Source organism: Schistocerca cancellata, chromosome 1 (genome assembly GCF_023864275.1).
Source record: "Schistocerca cancellata isolate TAMUIC-IGC-003103 chromosome 1, iqSchCanc2.1, whole genome shotgun sequence".
NCBI classification, from domain to species: Eukaryota; Metazoa; Arthropoda; class Insecta; order Orthoptera; family Acrididae; genus Schistocerca; species Schistocerca cancellata.
The window spans coordinates 866,188,802-866,203,092 of record NC_064626.1 but is presented as its reverse complement, the minus strand read 5'-3'; the positions used below and the strand labels follow the sequence as shown (position 1 = coordinate 866,203,092).

At 39.0% G+C, this 14,291-nt stretch overlaps 1 protein-coding gene across 3 annotated transcripts in view; it reads right to left on the bottom strand.

Annotated features, from left to right (window-relative positions):
- Positions 1–14,291, bottom strand: part of LOC126189637 (DDB1- and CUL4-associated factor 6-like) — a 202,828-nt gene that overhangs the window by 52,620 nt on the left and 135,917 nt on the right. For all 3 annotated transcript variants that reach the window (XM_049930961.1, XM_049930960.1, XM_049930959.1), the window contains exon 12: positions 2,813–2,947. In XM_049930961.1, coding sequence (XP_049786918.1) covers positions 2,813–2,947 — 135 coding nt within the window. The remainder of the gene's footprint in view (positions 1–2,812; positions 2,948–14,291) is intronic.

Sequence of the window (14,291 nt, the reverse complement as noted above, 5' to 3'; positions counted from 1 at the left end):
TTACTCTGTGGCATAATGTCTGCTGAAATATTATTCCTGACAGATTGAAAGCATGTATTCCATTTGAACACGAATTTGGTTACTTGTCTCACAAAGGCAAGACTCTACAGTCAAAAGCGACCCATCATTTCTCATGGGATTAAATGAGAGCTTGCCTGCAAAATCTAAAGATGATGTCTAGTTACAATTTAGCACAAAGTTTTAATCTGTCAGAAAGTACATTCTTTATTACAAGTTCAGACTGCGTCATTACAAAGTTTTAAATAAAATATCAAATTTTATTAATAATGTTCACTCAGTATTGGTACTAACTGATTGTAAATTAACAGACACACACAGAAAATAATCTGTATGCACAAGACCAAACAATCAATCACAGTGAGATGGCTTTCAGTCAGCACCTTCTTTAAGCTCAACAAATATAGGCTCCTGTGCTCTCACTGCTCAATTTACACCATTTTATTTTGAAAATTTCACTTCATATGTGTGGAATGAATGAGGTGGAAATACTAAAAAAAGTTGAACTATGAAAAAGGACAATGACATGAATTAACTCACCAAAAGTTTGTAACAGGCAATGTGAAGTTGAAATCAAAATGATAAAACCTCAACTATTGGGATTCCTCTTCAAAAGCTGAAAAGGGGAAGGGTGGAATTCTAAAGTGTAAAAAACAGAAGAGAGGCCAAAAGAGATGGAAAAGGATGAGCATCTCTGCCAAACATCAGCTTAAGCCACCACTCCATTTTTCACCCACACACTCTTCATAATTTTTCAAATTAAAAATATCCTCAATATTTTTTTCTCTTTCTTTTCTTCTCTCTCTCCCCACCCCCTTTCCAACCATGGTGTTTGTGGAAGAGAGGGGGAGGGGATTACGGCTCATATAAGCAACCACAAAGGTAAAACATGGTTTTGCTTGAAGAAGAATATCAACTCACTATTTAATTAATGACAAATGCAGTACCATTACAGCAAGCAGCACAGCAACACAAACTGAAATGTGTGATAAACAAAGAACACATCCCAAAATAACAGTCAACTTCAGAGGGCACTCTGAAACATATACATGGCACCTCACACGTAGTTTTCACAAACAACTTTATCCCTTAAAGTTAGATGTGGCGAAAGTGCAAGAATGTGGTCAGATGAAGAGGATAAGGCCCTTCGGCACAAACATTTCGATTTGTTGTATTCCGAAGTACTGCTACTGCCACAACTCTTATTAAGCTTGGATACAATTTTCAGTATTTGTAATCTTGATTAAAGGAGAACAAGTTTTCTCGCTGATTTCTACGAGATAATACATTATCAGAAATTAAATTTCAGACAGTTTGTAAATTTCACCAGAGGTCTTCATACCACTAACATCCATCTCACACACGTCCATTTGTCCTACATTCATGCATTCACATAAATTTGAGGAATCCTCTCCAATTCCAAGAGCATAATTCTTGTGACCAAATCTGGACTTCCCCACCTAAGTAACTCTGGCTAATGTCCTGTAATTAGACCCTGTGTATCCCTGACTTTATGAAGCTTGAATCTTGTTTGCTGCACTGCATTAATTGCTTTCCAGTGTGCCCTGTTAACTAGTCCCTGCTGAGTTGAGTTCCAAGGAGCTATACCAAGAATATTTAGCTGTAACTACTAAACTTCCTAAGGAACAGTTGCAGTAGAAGAGGAAGAAGTAAGCAGTAGTAGATGTGGTGGTGGTGGTGGTGGTGGTGGTGGTGGTGGTGGCGGTGGTGGTGGTGAAGTAAAAATGAAGAAACTTCCTCATCCAAACAGCCTTGCATTCATTTATTTATTTAGTGTTCAGTTAATCCAACCTTTAAAAAATTGTAGCTTCTTCAATCTCAAACTAACAAATACAATTTCTGTCACTATTCCCATGTATCTCTGTCTCCTGTTGTCCATTTACAGCTGAAGCATGTGAATTTCTTCAGTTCTTTATCCCAGCAATGGTAGTAATCTGTCTTGTGCTCTTTGTCTTTCTCTGGGACTTCACTACGGTACAGTCTTTGTCCATCTGTCATTTTTCATGTCCTTCCACAAACTCATCAACTCCTGTTATTGCTCTTATGTCTTCATTTATTTTCCAACAATGGAATATCCAGGACGGAATGTAACAATATTATGAGAAGGAAAGTTGCTATTCACCATATAGCAGAGATGCTGAGTCACAGATAGGCACAACAAAAATACTCTCACAATTATAGCTTTTGGCTGTTAAGGTCTTTGTCAACAATAGACAGACAAGCGCGCACGAATGCGCGCGCGCGCGCACACACACACACACACACACACACACACACACACACACACACACACACACACACACAAAACTGCAGTCTCAGGCAACTGAAACCACACTCAGTTTCAGCTGCCTGAGAGCACAGTCATGCCAAATAGCAGTGTGATGCACAGAAAGTATGTAAGAACACAGTAGAATCAGTTTATCTTTCACTACTATCCACAACATCTTGTTTCCTCCTTTTTTCAACCACAAAACCTGTGTGTTCAATGTTTACTTCATTTGTTTTGAGTTCATTACGTACCACTACATCACTATGTTTTGTTAAGGGTAACATAAATCAATCTGGCTCAGTATTCTGTTCTGTTATTTTTACTCCATTCCTAATTTCTTAAAACAAAAATGGCACAGAAAAGTAATTGATACATACAGAATGGTAAACTTAAATTTGCAGATCATATGCACAAAAAGTAATGTGAGAAATGAGTTCACATACACTGCAAGAAAATAAATTTCTAAAATAACCAATAAAAAATGTTGTGTGTTTGAGTACATACCTGGCATTTCTGTGTCCAGTAAATTTCTTTTTTATAGAAGGCTGTGGTATACTGCACTCATCAAATGCATCTTCTTTTGCATTCCTGATTGCATTAACTGCCTCATCCATGTGATCCTCAATAGGATGAACAAACCTAAACAGTCAAAAATTCATAATAATAATCCCAAAAATTCCATAGAGGTATGAGGTTCTTTTGTACAATATGCAAAACAAAGTGCTGCATTAAATAACTGGCTAAACAAACAACATTTCTTAAAATACAATGGAAAATGGAGAAAAAAATATTTGCTCAGAGAGTAGCTTTAGTAGCCCTTTCAGGATGCACAGATACATCAATATGTGTAATGTCACACATGTCCATCAAGGGCACTTGCGAAACAAACAAGGCTGATATTGCAGGCCAATTACACAAACTTCCATAGCTGTCCAAATATAAAGCTGGCCAGAGGCAGTCTCTCCCTCAGTTACTATTATCTGTTTCACCTATGCCTACTGATTCTGCAACACCGCTGTTGTTTGCTGTTTGTATACTGCTACAAATCCTGAATTTGCGGTTTCCACCACCACTTCCCAATATGGAACTTTGATTAAAAAATACATGGTATCTGGTTACGTCATGCTCGGAATTTACCTAAAATACTGGAAGGTTTCATGATAATTTCTATTTGTCCCTTAGATGAATCTTTTACCAAGAGCTATTACTGTTTGGTTCAGGTTGCGTTACAAAAATGACTTATGTTCAATGGCCTGAAGTAAGGATTACAGCAGTATCCACCTTAGAATTAGTTAAGACAGTACTACAGAAGGTATCCCCTGAAGAGGTATAACTAATACTAACACACCCAGAAGCATCTGTATGGCTTCAACATAGTTCGGTAGCTGATATTAATTGGCTGCACTGCAAATTTGTGAAGGAGGATTGTTTTTCTTACCACGATTGACAAACACACACCAGTAAATTACCTTGCGTAATGAATTATATTATCACTTTTGCAATGACTGATCAAGCTAAGCATAAAGATTTGTTTGAAAATTGCTATTTCAACATCCACCAACAAAAAATTAGAATTTTATGGAGCAGTTCAGTGAGCACAGCACAAATTATGGTTTAATATAATTAGAAAAAGGCAGGAAAAGTATTAAAAGTAAACCACATTGTGTACAAGCTGCAATTCCAACTTTCATCCACAGAAACAATGACAAAACTTCATCATATTCTAGTGGAAGAACCAACCTGTTTCATGGCAAATGGATATAGGTGGATTGGGAGACGTGATTTGTTTCCTAGCAGTTATTTGAAGAACTACTTAACAAGAAGTGTTTTCCCTTTGAATGCAAAGAGATGCAAGCAAAAATACATGTCTTTGTCAAAGTGTAGGGCCCAGCACACAATCTGCTAATGATGTGATGCCTTCTGGTGATGATTTGTGGGACTCTGAACAGACATTTTCCATAATAAAAATGAATATGAATATTTGTATGTGCATGTCTTAAGAGTCTGCTTGGAAATTTTTGTTTCTTTGTGCAACATTATTTATACATTTGGCTTAACCAGTCCATTATATGCATAATCAATAAAAGTTATATGTATGGATTAATGTAAAATGGGAAAATGGGACAAAATATAGCATTAGATTGTTGTGGGTCATTCCAAATGTGATATTAATGAGTCAAAGTATGTATAGTGACATCCTTGGAGAAACAAGATGTAGCTGCTAAATAGATTATTGATGAAAATATTAGTGAGCAGAGCATTCTGAGTAAAATTCACTCATATTTTGTGAATTAGCTTCATCGATAACCACTGCATATGACTGTTACTGTAGACGATATAACAAAAGAACATACAATTTTAATTTGATACAAACATTGAAGATTTTTCTCAGAATCATAATTTTGCCACTTACACCCAACACTCCTTTGCTTTTAACTGCCACAATTATCACCTCCCATCCTAACACAGAACTCTGGCTACTCTAAATATCAGTCTGTCACCTAGATCAAGATTTCACTTTCACTTTTGCTTGCTTCACCAATTCACAACCAAACTGTCACCTTCAAATCTATCCCAGTCCCCAGCCTACAGTTTGTCTTCACAATGTAGATTTCACCTTTGAGATGAACTCATTAATCATATTTCAACAAAGACAGTGCAAAAATGTACACATCAATAAAAAAACATTCTGTAAGAAGAAAATTAACAAAGAGCCACCCACAAATCACAAATAATTTGTACCATTTACTCACCACAAGAAAGATTTGTATATTTAAGACAAGATCATCAATAAAATTTCATCATGAGAGGTGCTACACACACACACACACACACACACACACACACACACACACACACACACACACAATGGTTTATTTAATTAGATAAAAAAATCAACTCGCCAAGCTATGGCAGAACACACACATAAAAGAAGGTTGTAATTGGCAAGCGTTCGGAGCCAGTGGCTCCTTCTTCAGGCAGAAGGGAAAAGGACTGGTGAGGTGTAGAAAAAGGGGTAGATTTCGGGAAAGTCACCCAGAACCACGGGTCAGGGGAGACTTACTGTACGGGATGAGAAGTTATTTGTAGTTACAAATTATGGTATTATACAAATAGAAAAGGTAGTAAAATGAAAGTAATCTACATTCTGAATGAATAGCAATGAGTGACTCACTGGAAAAAACATTATACATTTGTAAATTGCAGTGAACAAAGATTGCCGAAAGTTCACAAAAAGAGGCTATATATTTCAAAAACTAATGAGAAGACATACCTGTTATAACAGCAGATACATATTCTGAAATTTTATACGAAATCATGATAAACTAGCAGCTAGGGAGAGTTCATTTATCTGTGTTTTTTGAAGCCAAATGGTCCCTAATGAGTACAGCTTGTTCATGTACTGCTGGATGCCAAATACAATATTAATGGACCCAGCTCTGATAATTGGGAGTCAATTGCATAGTGCCAAAATTTAAATCACATTTGGAACAGAAGAGATTCAGATTCCCAGAAATGCAAGGCAAGCAGGTGTAGTTCCAACAAGGCATCTGTAGAATTTTGTGACCAGCAGAAATAATATTGGCGAGCAGAAAGATCACAAGGTGCCTAACTTTTTAGGGATTACCATGTGTCTCATATTTAACAATTTTCTGTTAAGAGGTGTGTTTTAAAATTATACAGTACTGTTTGTCATACTGTTGTATATCAAAATTAAAGCACCTACATTGCCAACATTTCAACTGACTTGCTGTGCAAGTCCTCTTCAGGGCAGTTAGCTGCTATTTACTGGTGAATGTGTTCCCTTACATACTATCTACTTTTAATATATGGTGGCCACCGATTTAACATATCTGGGATGTCTTCAGACAGTGTGAAGGGGCAGGGAGGGTGTGTGTGTGTGTGTGTGTGTGTGTGTGTGTGTGTGTGTGTGTGTGTTTGGGGGGGGGGGGGAGGGGACTACGGAGGGGGATGGCTGTATGGTAGGCTATTGCCTGTGCTACTCTGGTGGCTAATTGGAAGGCAATTCTAGTAGGTGATTGGCTGGAAATAATGTATAGGCAGGCTACTGCCTGTGCCACTCTAGTAAGTCACTGGTTGAAAGCTCTTGCTGGTGACTGGTAGGCAATAACAAGTCAGCAGCTTGTACCCAGAGACAGTGTTATCCTGTAGTGAAGTGTTAAGGCTGCACAGCAGTTATCTCATGACCGCAATTTATGCAGTTAAACCCGGGTCAAGTGATCCTGCTGGCAAGTGAACACACGTGGTCTACCGGGATTGAATCGCTGGCCGTAGGTTATTCTCCCTGTTCATGCTGTTAAAGTGTTTGGTTACTTCAATAGCCGCTCTTATTTTTTCACTGCTGCAATCATGGCAGCTGAGCAAGCAAGTAGGGTTCTAGCAAATTGGTAGAATGGCCACATTCCTGGTGGTGTTCAGCTACAAGTGACTTGTTCTGCCTCAGTCATAAGTAACTGTCATGATCTGACATTCACAAGTGCTAATGGGGCTCATGGTTTCACTAACACAGACTACACCGCATTCATACCAAAGTTCATAGACAGCTAGTGTGTGGAGAGCATCAGATTAGCTGGCTGTTTTTCAAGGAGTTTCTTGCAGAGTGGCGGAGTGGCCATGTACATAAAAAACAGTATTCCATTTGATTCCATAGATGTATCACGGCACTGCACTGAACAGATATTTGAATGTTGTGCAGGGGCAGTTGAATTTCGTGGAACTAAACTTCTAACTGTTGTTGTTTCTAGGTCCCCTAACTCTGACTTCAGAGCATTTCTGCTCAAGCTAGAGAGAGTTCTTAAGTCACTTTATAGGAAGTACCAGAAATTAGTTATATGTGGTGACTTCAAAATTAATTTTGTATATGATTGTGCAAGAAAAAGGATGTTGGTAGATCTCCTAATGATCTGTTGCAGACCATGTTTTATCCAACTAGGGTGCTGGGGAACTGTAGCACAGTCATAGACAATATTTTCATTCAGTCTTCATTACTAGATGAGCATTCTGTCGGTAAAAAGGGTGAATAGCCTTTCAGACCATGGCACACAAATTTTATCAGTAAAAGGCTTTTGTGCTCAAATAAATGTCACATATAATTACAAACTATGTAGGAAAGTTAATCCAATGGCAATAGAGAGTTTTTTAAACCTCGTCAAGGAACAAGAATGGCAGGATGTTTATAGTGCCAATAACATAGATGACAAATATAATGCTTTCCTTAACACATTTATCCTGCTCTTTGAGGGTTACTTTCCATTATAACATTCTAAACAGGGTACTAGCACTAAAAGGCAGCCTGGGTGGCTGACTAGTGGGATAAGGATATCATGTAGAACAAAGCAGGAATTATATGAAAATGTTAGAAGTAGTCATAATCAAGCTACAGTAGCCCTTTATAAAAAGTACTGTAAGATGCTTAAGCATGTTATTAGGAAGGCAAAGATTACGTAGTACACAAACATAATAGCTAATTCACAGGATAAAATTAGAACCAGGTGGTCAGTTGTGAAGGAAGTGTCTGGTCAGCAGCAAATGGTCGACAATATAAAGTCAGTTTGTAATAAAAATATTTCTGTTACTGATAAGTCAGATATCTGTACAGTACTTAACAATAGTTTTCTGACCATTGCTCGAGAATTAAATAAAAAATTAGTTTCTACAGGGAATCATATAACTCTCTTGGCAAATGCCTTTCCGAGATTGGTCTGAAATACTCCTCTGTGATACAGGAAAGGGAGAGATTCAGTCAATAATTAAATCACTGAAGACTAAGGACTCTCATGGATATGATGGAATGCCTGGCAGAATATTAAAGACTGTGCTGCATATGTTAGCCCTGTACTTAGCCATATTTGTAAATTTTCCTTTAGGAATGTTCAGTTTCCTGAATGATTAAAGTATTCAGTAGTAAAGCCACTTTATAAAAAGGGAGAAGTGGATAATGTAGACAATTTTAGACCTATTTCTACGCCATCAGTCTTTGTTAAAGTTATTGAAAAAGCTGTGTAGTATGTAAGGATAATTGATAATTTTATATCACATTGCCATTCCATCTGTCTACTCAGAAAAATTGCCCTGCCAACTACAATATGCTGCAGAAAGCACAGTTGCGCCATGTCAAACGTGTCTGTGATATTTGCTATAGTAGGATGTTGGTCGTTTCAGCTATAGTATGTTGGTAAACAAAGATTTTATGTCATAGCTAACAATAAGATCCACAGCCAGTATATGCTGTTCCCATATGAGCTGGACAAAATGTGTAGAACCCTTAACATAAGACTCTTGAGTCACCAACCAGGATGTGTAATTTGTGAGGCAGATATTTTGGCAGACAGTTGTAGGTAAGTTGATCCCACTGACAACCAGCCTCAAAGGACAGCATTCCTAGTGGACTTTAGGTACTCCATACATTCTTGGTGACAATGGAACATTCAATATGAGCCCCGTAGCTGTGGCAACATTGATTCTAAAACTCGAGTAGAGCTTGCATCTGTCTCACTATTTTCACGGTGAAATCACGTTTCAGTTCTTTGTACATGGGGTTATTCAGCAACTTGCTCATTTTGGCTCCATTTGATTTAGAGTCAAATATTACTGTGACGTTACCTTTGCCTGCCCGTAAAATTACAATAGCTTTGTTGCTCCTGAGTTCACTTAGGACAATTCTATCTCCAAGTGAGATGTTTGGCATTGAAGGCTTTGCATGCTGCAGGAATCTCACTGTTTCTTGACAGATCTTCTCTGGTTCTACTTGAAGCAGTTTCTGGAGCCTTGTATAGGGTCCTCTGTTGGTATGTACTGGTCCATCACAGAAAAGTTTAAACTCTTGTACAGCACATCTGTAATTGCCTTGCTACTGTAGGATGTTGGTGGTTTCAGCTATAGTATGTTAGTAAACAAAGATTTCATGTCAAAGCTAACCAGAAGATCCACAGCTAGTATATGCTATTCCCATAACACCGTATCACTACAGTGCAAGATGTATCCAGCTTCAGCTACGTACTTTGTTCCTCCCATGCTAGGCCCACAAATTCCCTATGTTGGCAGCTCTTCACTGCTTCACTCAATGTGTAGACTTGTTTGTATGTTACTTTGTCGATGTTGTCCCAACCAGTTGCCAATGACCTGGATGCCAGTTATAGACAGTTATTGAGTAGCAATCTGCTGTTAAAATCTAAGATGGAATAAAGATGATGGATTATTTCCCTCAGTAGGGAATGACTAGCATGTCTGAACAAATTACTTGCTTTCTTCTAGTTCCGAAATGTGGTCGCAAGCAAAGGAATTTTGGTACACTGTCATGATCTCTGCATCTCTCCATGTATGCGAGATCATTAAGAAGTTTCTCCCTTGTCTTCCTCTATGGCATGAACAGGGACAATGTCTATACAAGTTACCTACAGTGTGGCTGCCGACAATTCCAGCCCAGCAGACTGTGTGTGTTTATCAGCCAGAAGCATCTACTGAACCCAGTTTAACAGCAAAAACAGTAGTCATAAGAGAACTGCCATGCAGTATTAACATTTTGCTGCACGAAAACACTACCCCTGGGTACAAGCTGCCCATGTGCTATTGTGTACCAGTCACTAATGAGAGTTGCCTTCCAGTCCGCCATAAGAGTAGCACAGGCAATAGCCTACCACACAGCCATCCCCCTTCATATCAACCTCTCTCCAAATCCCAGATATGTGAAGTCGGTAGTTACCAGATAACTGAAATAGACAGTACACAGGGGAAGACATTCACCAGTATCCAGAAGTTAACCACCCTGAAGAGAACCATTTTTCTAATTGCAGTATGTGTGCCCATGTACTGAAACACACACACACACACACACACACACACACACACACACACACACACACACATACAGCAGGGGGAGGGGGGGGGGAGGGAGAGAGAGAGACCTGCACTGTCCTGGTGCTAGAGCCTGGGAAGAGGAGAAGGCAGAGGTTAATGGTAACAGCTTGTTGAACACTGTGATATGATGGAGAGAGAGGGTTAGAAGGGATGAGAATCATAAAAGGGGAGGAGAGGAACAGTACTGAGGAAAACTATGGAAGAAGATCCATGGGCTATATGTTAAACTGAAGAAGGAAGGAAGGAAGGAAGGAAGGAAGATTAGAGTTTAATGTCCCGTGGATAGCGCAATGTTCAGAGATGATGCACAAGCTCGGATAACAAAAGGATGGGGAAGGAAATTAGCCATGCTCTTTTCCAAGGAAACATCCCAGTATTCACCTGGAGCAATTTCAAAAATGGCTCTATGCACTATGGGACTTAACATCTGAGGTCATCAGTCCCCTAGACTTAGAACTATTTAAACCTAACTAACCTAAGGACATCACACACATCCATGCCCGAGACAGGGTTCGAACCTGCAACCATAGCAGCAGCGCAGTTCCGGACTGAAGTGCCTAGAACCGCTCCGCCACAGCAGCCACCAGAGCAATTTCAGGAAATCATGGAAAACCTAAATCTGGATGTGCGGACAGCGGTTTGAACCATAATCCCTCTGAATGTGAGTGCAGAACAGAGAAAGAGAGAGCATGGATTGTGAAGCAACCATTAAAGATGTGCATGTTGTCTCTACCACTGGGTGGACAGCTGATTATTTACCACAACACAATAAAAAACAACACTGTAGCACCAGTGTTGTACAGGTGGCACTCACTGTTGTTGATGGGACAGTGACAGAGCTGGAATGGAAAGTGCCAGGTAACTGCATAGAAGATGTCATGTAATGTTGTCTTTCATGTGGATATGGCCCCCACAGCACGGTGCCTGAAGCAGAAATGGGTGAACCAGGATATTTTGTAGGTTGAGTAGATGGTGGGAAACTCCTGCAGAAGAGCTATAACACATTTTGGCAAGTATATTCTTTGTTTCAAAAAAAGATGAAAGGTAGTCAACTGGAGAAGGTTCTGCTTTCCCACTGTACAGTAAAACTGATTAATAAGAGGGGTGTTCCATCAAAGTTGATAAGTGGTGCATTTGAAGTACTAGGAGTGTGAGAAGATAGTGCAGAAACTATGGACTACAGTCACATTTAGCTGTGAGGTTTCCAAACACTATAGCTGAGACATTGCTGTGAAACAGGAGTACAAAAGTGAATGTTAACTATCAATTATTTTGCTATTTATTTTCCTATTTATATTAAAAAAATTAAACAACAAAGTGCAGACTGAATGCACAACTGTTGACACTGGTAAAAAGATTTGGTATGACAGGTGACATGGCAAATTATGTTAATACTTTACACTTCTCTGAGCTAGACAACTTCTCTGAGCTAGGCAATGCATCAACCATTTTGAATAAAGCTGACTACGATGCTAAAATTCAGTTGATTCTCAAGGAGGATACCTACCGTAAATTGCCAGGGGACCTGAAGGTCAAGAATAATGAGGAAGATATCAGAGCTCCTAAAAACAGTCATCAATGGAATAGGCTGTTATTAAGAATCTTCTCCCTCAGGTGCAGGGACTAACTATGCTTTACGGGCTAACAAAGATCCACAAAGATCCTCTTCGCTCCACTGTGACACAGTTGGGTAACCAACTTAAAGACTGGCAAAACATATGGCCAGCCTCCTTATGCCGCATGTAGGTCACTGTGTGCATCACATCAAGAACACCAATGATTTTATCAACTATATTAAACATCTGTGTGTGGGGCAGGGTGATATAGTTGCCAGTTTTGACGTTGTCCCCCTATTTACACGTGTTTTTGTCAAAGAGTGCATAGATTTTCTCTCCCAGTTATTCGATAGCACAATTGTGGGATCATTTAAGCACACATTGACCTCATCATACGTCCTATATGGTGGTCAGTATTTCAACCAGCTGGACGGCATGTCGTATTTCCTATACGGTGGTCACTACTTCAACCAGTTGGACAGCATGGCGATGAGATGTTCATTAGCTCTATCCACAGCCAACCTTTTTATGGAGAAATCTGAAGACATCACTTTGGACATGGCTCCATATAAGCCAAGTCGCTTTTATCATTACACTGATGACACTTTTATCACCTGTTTCCACTGACATGACAAACTAGGAGAATTCTTAGAACACCTGATGAAAGTACAGATAGATGGTGCATTACCCTTCCTTGACATCCTCATTTGCCAGAAAACCTGTGGATATCTCAGCCACAGAGTGTAGAGGAAACCTGCATACACATACTGGTGTCTGCACGCTCCTAGCCACCACCATCTGGCACAAAAACGTAGCATTCTGAACACCCTTGTCCAACCATGCTAAAGTCGTCTCAGACACTGAAAATCTGCCACTAGCACTAAGCCATCTCCAAAACGTTTTTTGGAAAATGGCTACTATCACTGCGAGGTATCACAGGCTATTCCCGGTGAGACATGCAGGAAAAACACAACCAAAGAAAAGAACAAGAAACCTGTATTTTGCCTTTCTGTAGCAGAGTGTCAGGAAAGATTAGCTGGCTCCTGAAGAGACACATCATCCATTCAGTGTTCAGACCTCTTGCAAAAATATGACACCTCATGAGGCTTGTGAAGGACAATTTAGGGCTCAGAATGTCTGGAGTGTACACAATACTACATCAGCGTGGCTGCTACTATCGGACAAACAGTGCGCATTCTGGAGCAATGCCAGACAGAACACAAGAGATACTTAAACCTATGCTATCCTGAAAAATCACCTGTGGCAGAACACACTTTAGAAAATCGACACTAGATTCTATTCAATGAAACATCTATCATTATGAGGATTAAGGGATTTTGGGAAAGTGGTAAGTGGCTGAAATAAAAATATCTGAGAACACCATCAACAAGGATGATTGTTTGTGGCTCAGCACAGCCTGGGGACCCAGCCATCACGAGACTGAAGTGGGCGCAAGGTACGCAGGACATAAACATTACTGTAGTGGGCAAGGAAGAGTGCACCAGTGAAGTGCTGTTATTGGTATAAGTAGAACAGCTGAAGCTGCAATATGTATTACAATGGAATCCAGCCAAGATAAACTTTATAATGCTCAAAACTAAATATCCTACAAACACTGAAAGAAGACGTGAAGTGTCTCAGCATGATTGGCAAGAAGTTGATAGAAGACTAACCTATACAAGACATGATACTGCTATCAGTTTCTTTCGCAAGAATAAGGGAAACTCATTATCAGGAACAAGGCAAATATTAAACTACATTTACATCCACGTATAACCTATATGAAACATTAAGAAGTATGTGACATAGGGTATTACATATTGCAATTGTATTAAGGTTATTCTCTGTCTCATTCACAGATGGAGCATGGGAAAATGACTGCTTGTGTGCCTCTGTGTAGTCTCTTCTGGTCCTAATTTAAACTCTATCATTTTTACATGACCAACACGTATGGGACTGAAGAACATTTGTAATTACGGACCTGAAAAGCAGTTTTTGGAGTCAAAGCTATAACTCTTTTCATTTCAGTAGCTTATTTGTATAAGATGTAAGTTTATTTTTCAACTGGGCAAACATGCGGTTCTTGTAAAAAGAAAAACACAATAAATCTCTCACCACTTTCCTATCCTCTGGGTCCCTAGATCATCTATATTATCTTACTTATACTTAAAAATCTATGATTTCAAAAACCATGTATGCAAAATGTAAATTTGTCTAAACATTCCATATGGTCAAGGTGGTGTTCTCTCTTTTGGGGTTCTTGCTAACATAAGAAGAACCAAAACTTAGATCTGTACAAATCAATGAAGAAGTATTTTGTGGAAACATATATAGTATGAAATTTATTTGTGTGTAATGGATTTAGTTATCAAATAATAATACTGCAAATCAATGCTAAACCATGATGGTATAACATCAAAATGTCCAGAGCAATACACGAACTGACAATATTCATCATCACAATATTTTATTCAGTTGTATTTATGTATCTATATTTTTTCCAAATGTCCAGAGCAATACGTGAACTGACAACATTCATTATCACAATA